General features: G+C 36.7%; 1 protein-coding gene across 1 annotated transcript in view; it reads right to left on the bottom strand.

The window, feature by feature from the left end:
• LOC130584440 (mucin-2-like) overlaps positions 1–8,263 on the bottom strand; it is a 64,108-nt gene that overhangs the window by 44,060 nt on the left and 11,785 nt on the right. The window contains exons 15-24 of the mRNA XM_057384414.1: positions 7,358–7,488; positions 6,452–6,703; positions 5,510–5,562; positions 5,129–5,238; positions 4,540–4,691; positions 3,969–4,107; positions 3,343–3,453; positions 2,856–3,035; positions 1,670–1,909; positions 284–440 (exon numbers count right to left, since the gene is read on the bottom strand). Coding sequence (XP_057240397.1) covers positions 284–440; positions 1,670–1,909; positions 2,856–3,035; positions 3,343–3,453; positions 3,969–4,107; positions 4,540–4,691; positions 5,129–5,238; positions 5,510–5,562; positions 6,452–6,703; positions 7,358–7,488 — 1,525 coding nt within the window. The remainder of the gene's footprint in view (positions 1–283; positions 441–1,669; positions 1,910–2,855; positions 3,036–3,342; positions 3,454–3,968; positions 4,108–4,539; positions 4,692–5,128; positions 5,239–5,509; positions 5,563–6,451; positions 6,704–7,357; positions 7,489–8,263) is intronic.

Below are 8,263 nucleotides of genomic sequence, written 5' to 3'. Positions count from 1 at the left end.
AGAAGAGAAGAGAAGAGAAGAGAAGAGAAGAGAAGAGAAGAGAAGAGAAGAGAAGAGAAGAGAAGAGAAGAGAAGAGAAGAGAAGAGAAGAGAAGGGAAGCCAGGCTGAATAAAAGACAGTTGGAATACATAAATTTACTAGTCCTCTTTGTTCCCTGATATGCTGAGAAGACAGAACTCATCAAGTAGCCAGCATGAGCTTGCAGTTACAGTACTAATGGTTTATTTAACTGGCTTTCTGACAGAAGCTAGAAAGATACCATTGTGTTTATCAGTTACTCACGGCAGATATCAGGAGTTCTCCAGAAAACACAGGCCTCAGCCTTGGTACACTCTTGGGCATACGCAGCCACTGCAGAACAGAAGCACTCACAATCTCCACCACTGTCACAAGAGCAGGCATCATGAACACAAGCTTCATAGAAAGGATGTGGATTCACCTGTCAGGAAAAGAAATTATGCCCAGTTCATCTCTAAATTAGTTTTTAAACTAATATGTTTGAGAGCTCTTGATATATGGGAATTGAGCTGGGCAGGAATGAGACTGTGTCTAAGAGTCACAGCCAAATCACAAACATTTACAGTCTTGAAGCTGCTCAATATATTTTGGGGAATAATAGACCTAAAATCATATAGCTCCTTCACAGTTTGCTATGGCTGAAAAAAATGAAAAAGTAGGAGTCCTTGGCAGTGCCCACATATTCTAACAGAGTTCCATTTTAGTGCTCCCAAAACCAATTTGAATTGATGCCAGTGAAGTTTAATCTTTCAGCAAGCTTTGCCAAATGGTGAACAGTGTCAGAAAGGCTGCATTCACAGCAAACACGAAGCATATAATTTTATGCCTGCCAGTTTTTTTGAGTTTATCCAATGACTCATTTTAAAAAGTTGGTTGTTTTGGTTTTTTTTTGGCTTGAGACTGCAAGATGAGAAATTTAGACTGGATTTTTGCTGGAATAAAAAACAAACCACGTGGAAACATGGAATAAATTAATTAAATTAACAGTTGTTTGTGACTTTTCCACTGTGAGTTAAGAACAAACAGTTGTTAATATTGCCATACTTCAGAAAAGAGATGAGAAATAAAGAGAAGTCCTCTCTGTGTACTATACTCTGGAAAGTGTGGGCTGTCACCGTGTTTGCTGTGGCATTTTGGAGGCACAGTACCAGCAGCTGCCTGTCTAAACTATGTGATGTCGGTGGTCTCCAAGAATATCATTCTGTGGGTTGAATATTACATGAAGTAGCAGCTTCTTCAACAGCCACCTTTCATGTTTGAATTTCCATCAGGAGATGGGTCTGATGATTATAAAGTCCTTCAGAACTTTGAATACTGACTGTTTCTCAACAAGATGTGGTGCAATTGCAACAAACAAAGACCTATTCAGGCTAAATTTCTGAAGCTAACTTGCAAAGCAGTAGCAGTGAAACTGTAGTTATGAATATGGGTTTGTACAGCTGGGGCTGCCATCACCACTGACACAGTGCCATTGCTACAGAGACTTCAGACTACTTTGCTGCCATGTGAAAGGTACTAACACCCATGGCTGTACTGAAGACTTAATTGAAGATCACTCTATTTAACCATCTCTTCATTAACTTCTGATGCTCTTTTTGGTTCTGCATTTTCAGAAATGTGCTGTCCCRTCACCTACTGTCTTCTACAAACCTTGGAGTGACAAATTTTGAAGACTTCACTGTGGATGATGCTGCATTCTTTCTCTGCCCAGGACTTCCGGTGTGGTTTCAAATCACAAGGCTTAATCTCTCCTGTTACATCTGGGCACATGGGAGACTGCTTCCAGGAATTTCCAAACTTCAGAGGATTAGCATCCTGCAGTCCACTCCTTGCTGTAAAGTCATTGTTTGACTTGTCATCAAAGTTGCCACACAGACCACAAACTTTGCCCTGAAAAAGAAAATTCAGTTTTTAAATATACCATGGAAGTGAGAAACAGGCTCTGGTAAAATAAGAGCAAAACATTGACAAGAAAAATGACAAATGGCTGTCTGTGTAAATGATGACTTTCACCTTTACTGCCAAATCATTTGTACAGAAAGCAAATCTTTATTTGTCTGTCCTCAGCAAACTATTCCACTGACACGTCTTCCCTCTGTGAAATCAATTATATCTAGTGTATTTCCATATCTCTGTCTCCATATTCAACTGAAAACATTAAAAGATGGCCAAGCTGAAAGGGATTAATTTATTATCAATTCATCTCAATTTATCATAACTCACCTATTAATATAAGCCTAAGGTAATTCRTTTCTGCTCCAAGCTGTTTTTCTTAAAGGTCTCTAACATAATGAGCACCATTTCTTCATTCATGGAAAAGAAATGACAGGGACCCATTTTTCTTGAAAGAAAAATGTATCAATTTACCCTCAATAGTGAATTTTTGGTAGTGCTATTTAAGGTCCACCAGCCCCCTCAAGAAACAGTATGTTCCTGTTTGTACAAAGCCTCAATACTTTCCAGTTCAGCAAGCTGATTTTCAGGAACCAGAAATATGGCCATATATTGCATGGTTTTAACACAGACCTGACATTGCATGTAGGTTTCCAAGCACATGTGCAGTCAGTCCACATGCTCTAAATTACTTTGGATSATTGGCTCTCAATACTCATAAATTCAAGAGTGCCTGAGATGTTTATCTCTACTGCAATAAATGCTATGCATTGTGATAGACTGTAATAAACTCCAGAAGCACTTCTGCAATTGTGATGGTAATAATGCAAGCTAATCATCAGGACACTGAGGATGTAGGAATTAGACATGGAGTCAGAATAAAGGAACGTTTATTTTTCCTTGTCTATTCATAATACTACTTCAGAAAAAGWCAGGCACTCACTTTGTAGTCAGGACTCAGCTTGATGAAAACAGTAGTCTTCTTGTCCCAGATCAGCATCACACCATTGCTAGCTTCAATAACCAGGTACAGGCCGACTGTCCTGTTCCAATACTGCACATCACCACCAAYATCTCGCTGAATTTCTCTGTATTCTTTGTTCTCCAATTTCAGTTCAGTTTTCTGAAAGATAAAAAGAGAAATATTGTATCACTAATTTATATGATTAGACAAAATATTAGATACTCGTTACAATACAACTCATTCTGAAATCCATAGCTCAAACTCTGGGATGACTTCCAAGATGGCAGGGAGTGGTGTAGCACTTCTGTAGTTTTCATCACCTGAGAATTTACACTTTTGCAGAATAATTTGATAGGGCCTCGCCTCTAATGCTTGCTACAGCTGCTTTTAGGGGCATGACTTTGGAGCATTACTTTTCTGATACTACTTGATTACTGACATCTACTGACTGAGTATCATCACTCACCCCCAAAAACATTTTGATAGCCTTTGAGCAGGTGACTCCYGTAGTTCCACAAGGGACATTCTCCGTGATGATACTGAATGAGCCGCTGGAATTCTTGTCACCACAAAAGTCCTATTGCAAAAGACAAAAAAAGAATATGAGAAAATCAGGCAGAATATTTTAGTTATATATCATAATAATTGCAATCATTTAAATCTTCACTTACAAATGTGAGATGCTACATGCACATAATTTTACAGATGCACAGTCATATATGCATACTTCTATTCATACATATAAACAGTTAACACAGCCAGAGAAAAAGAGTGGGACAATAAAACGAGTAATATTTCTTTAAATATATGCTTCAAGTGTCTATGCTTAGGATTTGGATTTATTTCACAAATGACAGTTAAAACTCACTAYAACATAGTTCTGCTACATATAATTTATGATACCTATATCTGAAAAAAAAAAAAGCTACATTCATACAGCTTGCCTCCACTGAAAATACACAATTTATCCTGGCAGAATATGTGAACACCTCAGGAACAGTGATGGCAGACAATAAGGAAGGAAAAAACCAAAAAGAAAAGTAGATCTTTGAGGCAATCAAATTCCATTTCAGCCCTCCKGTTGAGCATTACCTGAGTAGCCACATATTCACAGCTCCCATCAAAGTCATAGAATTTCCCATCAAAAGTGATGTAATGGCCACTTCCATATATCATACAGGTTCCATAGCACACCTCCTCAGTGCATTTCCAAACCCCTTTTTGGCAGGTACTGGAAAAAAAGCAGAAAAGTTTAATTTTCAGATCTCACCAACAGTGTGGTTTGAAAAACTGCAGAACAAACCAAGCAGCTGCCTGATATAATGTGATAATGWTCAAAAATCCAAGCCCCAACTTCAATTGTTTAGCCTATTTTTAAGCCTGTAACACTATTTTTACTCTGTTCAACTACAATTTTTAGACCTGATAACATTTATATTTAAAAAATAAGTGAGTTTTCCAACAAGAGACGCCTACTGAAAACAAAGGTAACTGCTGCCCCCATATTTCCCACAGAATCTGTATCTTCTCAGCAATAAGTATACCTGAAAATTAAGCATGTTATTTCTAGCTTTTGCAGCCACTGTAGTACATAATCCTAGACATGACTGTTAATATACTGCACAGAATACATTTTAGAAAAGAGTATAAAATTATAATTCACCAGGTGTTGCAGTCCACTTTTATCTTGTCTCCAGAAGAATACCACTCATTGTTATGCATGCATGGGCAGTCCTTTTCCTCAACACAGYCCCCTCTGCCATCATCAAATAGACCTTCAGGACACACACAGCCTGAGACACACTCTGTCTGGAACTGAGGAATATGAGGAGAAATGGTTACCTTATGACAAAGCACTGTATTTTAATTGCACTTCTTCGTGAGCACTCTTTMAAAACTGCATTTACAACCAAACAGCCTAATATTGATTAGTATTATAAGGTTCTTTTTATCTAGGTTTCTAATCTTTGGGTTTTTTTTTTTAATTTTTGATTGTCTAAGAACCCAAATTCTTTCTCACTTGGAAATTATGATTGTACTGAAGACACAGTAAAAAGAAAGAGGAGAGGGAAGCCATAAGGGGATTCATCATGAAAATGTCAACAGATTAATATCATTGGGGGGAAAATAAGGGAAAATTAAAACAAAGAGAAATAAACTGTTAGTTACAACTGTATGTGCTATGTAGCACCAGGTCATTTAAAGAATACAGAATAAAGAAAGCAAGACATACAGAAAAGTTGAATACATACATGATCAGTTTGAGGAGTATGACAGCTAAGTTGTACAGGTGTTTGTGAAGTCCACTTTGAGGATGYATTGCAGTCGAAGTATGTCTTGTTAGAAGAACATTCTCTTTCACCTGAAATGTACATCGTTGGTTTAGATCAATCAAAAAAGGGCAAAAGAAATTTGAGTGAAAGGTGGTAGTTTCAGAGACAGAAATCTCAGYCTATCCTTATGAAAAAAATAGGCTCAGTGAAGAAAAAACAAAGTGAAAATGAGTTACTGTTTTAAATAAAGAGAAAAAAACACTCAAAACAAGTAAGTGGAAAATTCAAAAGGGAGGTAGGTTTGGGTTAGGAGGTTGATTATGGGTTTTATTCTAGTTTAGYTTAAAGAATGTCACTTACTTTTCATTCTTATTTTCACTGAAGTGCACTGGATCTTTGCATTTCGGCAAACACTAGAAAAGGGAAGTAAGTAGAAATTAGAAAAAAACCTAAGCCACATATCTTCAATTTAAGTCTGAGGATTTGTTTATGTAAATCTGAGAGTATTTATTAAAGATGTCCTGCATAATTTCTACAGAAATTTCAATGTCAATTCTGTTGAGCCACACTCATGAGTTTTAATTGAAGAAAAAGTGTAGCAAGATTTTAGGCATAACGTACAGAAAGGTTATGCTTTAAAGAATGACAGCTATTCTATTAATTGTTAATACTATGTTTTGTGGTAACTCAGGAAATAGAAAATAATAAAACAGGTAATAATGATCATTTGAATCAAAGCCTCCATTTGGATACACAGTGTATTTTCATGTCTATTCCACTTATGATGCAAATTTGTTGACATATATATGTCTTCTGCTGGATGAAAGAAGGTATTTCACAGTTTGCACTAACAACTTAGGCAGCAAACAGTTACCAGAGTTCATGGCAAAACATAACAGAATCATGAACTTTGTTTATAAAAGCCTATGCTACAGTAAATACATATTCCAGGAACCTTCCTCCAGTGGAAAACACAAGCTATCTGTGTCTGCTAGAAAAAGAAACATAATGTGAAGTTAGCCTTTTATCTTCCTCTCTCCTTCTGCTCAACAACACCTTATTAACAGTGCAGCTTCAGAATAACATTTATCTGTGAAGGCCAATAYTCACACCTCCAAAGCAAGCTGCTCTTCCCAGTTATTGTTCAATCGCATTGCAACACAATAATGCTTTGCTCAGCATGAAATTGCTCAGCATTACAAATGTTCATTAAAGTACCAAAAACCTAAGTACCTTATACCTAATAAGCAATTTTAAAGGGTTTTTTTTTTCCCCAAAACAACAAGCCAAAATGAAACATACCAGCGTTCTCCATCTTTTGTGAAATATTCCCCTGATTCCAGGTATGATCCCTTGTAATAACATGGGCACTGGGAGATGGGCACACAGTTATCCTGGTTATCCAAGTATGTATTTTGTGGGCAGCCACAGCCATCCACAGGAGCAAAGTGCTGCGAGCAATACTTTTCACCATCAGCAAGGGAACGACAGGTTTGCTGGCACATTGTAAGATTGTAAAGGAAGACCTGATTTCCTGGGCAAGAAGATGCTTCACTACCTGGAGGAAAAATAAACAAATTGATAAATAAGGTATGCAGAATGGACAATTTGATCTTGGCATTTCCATTTTGGTTTCTTTGGCTGTGCCCAATGTAATGATAAAAACATTCCCTTAAATCTTATTAAAGTACAAAAATATCAGAAGTCACATGTAACACTAACCTAACTTTAACAATTGAATATTTATTTTTAATGACTACTGACAGTTTCTACTTTCATACCCCTATTTGTTTCACATACTGATAATCAGATAGGGAGCACACTCCAATAAACTCCTAGTCTCAACCATTCTAAACTGTTGACAAAATTCAAGTGCAATGAGAAACAAAGACACTGATAAACAAATGCATGGTAAAAGCCCTGATGGCTGCGATTCCATTAGTAAATGAAATTATATTAGCTAAACTGGGGAAAGAAGGTGAAAGTTAAARTTAATGTTTTCTGCTTTCAAATATGTCATGATCAAATTCCATCTGAAGAATATAACATGAATTAGTAAACATTATAAGCAGTGTCTCTTTTAGGTCCATTMGACATTTCTAAGATACTCCAGATCCCTTAACACTGAGATCACTGACAACCAAATTCAGAGAGAGCCTGCTTATTTCTCTTGGTTAATTAATTTCACAGAGATTACTTTTCCACTACTTACTGCAGACACTCTTTCTCCAGCCTCCCAGTATGATCCCTTTGAAAGCACAGGCTCTCGAGTAAGAGGASAGGGCAGCACACAAACATTCTTCATTGTCTTCACAGAGGCAGGTGTCATATTTACATTTCTGAAAAAAAGATCAGAAGGTCARTAAGTACACAGGAAACCAATGGGCAATTGCAACTTGGTTGCTACAAAATGTCCTGTCTGCTTTTCCTAATGTTGTTTATATTAATTTCTCATGACCAGAGAAAATGGAAGGAATGGACAAAGACCAGAGACAGGAAGTGTTACTTCCTTTCATACATAATGAAAATATTTGGATGCTTATTCTAAYCTAAGCCAATTCTCTTGAATGTTTAAAAAGTAGCCAGCCTCCTAAGAACACCTTTTTCAAAGGATATTGATATTAATTATTCTCWGTTACTAATTAGAGAACCACAAAACCTAGAAATCATAAAGGTAAAATATTAACCAGGTCTATGAAGATCTTCACAACATTTACGCTCTCACTGACTTCCAAGTATAAGCAATGATTTTTGGAATTCGTTTTCCTCGGGTAAGCCTCACTTAGTGCTCAACAGAGATGAGCACGGGGGAAAAGAATTCATGGAGATTCTGGCATGAAAATGATTTGGTGTTACATTCCAACCAACATATGGAAATTTTTTTTTCCCAGCTTTATAGAAACTAATGTTTAAGACCTAAACTGTCTGTGCATCTCTTGAATTTTTTCTTGATAAACATCTGCATCACTTGAATCTTCTTTTCAGTCCAAATATCCAAGCCAATAAAAATGTACATTAAACACAAAACATAAGAAAGCAAAAAAACATGTACATTTTTTTCTACAGCAGTAGCCCACAAGGATCTCATCATGGGAGATACTTCAGATGCTATGC

This window comes from Malurus melanocephalus, unplaced genomic scaffold, assembly GCF_030028575.1.
Source record: "Malurus melanocephalus ecotype Western Australia unplaced genomic scaffold, MMel_1.1 scaffold_708, whole genome shotgun sequence".
Taxonomy (NCBI): domain Eukaryota; kingdom Metazoa; phylum Chordata; class Aves; order Passeriformes; family Maluridae; genus Malurus; species Malurus melanocephalus.
The sequence above is the reverse complement of the archived record's forward strand: the minus strand, read 5'-3'. Positions and strand labels throughout refer to the sequence as shown.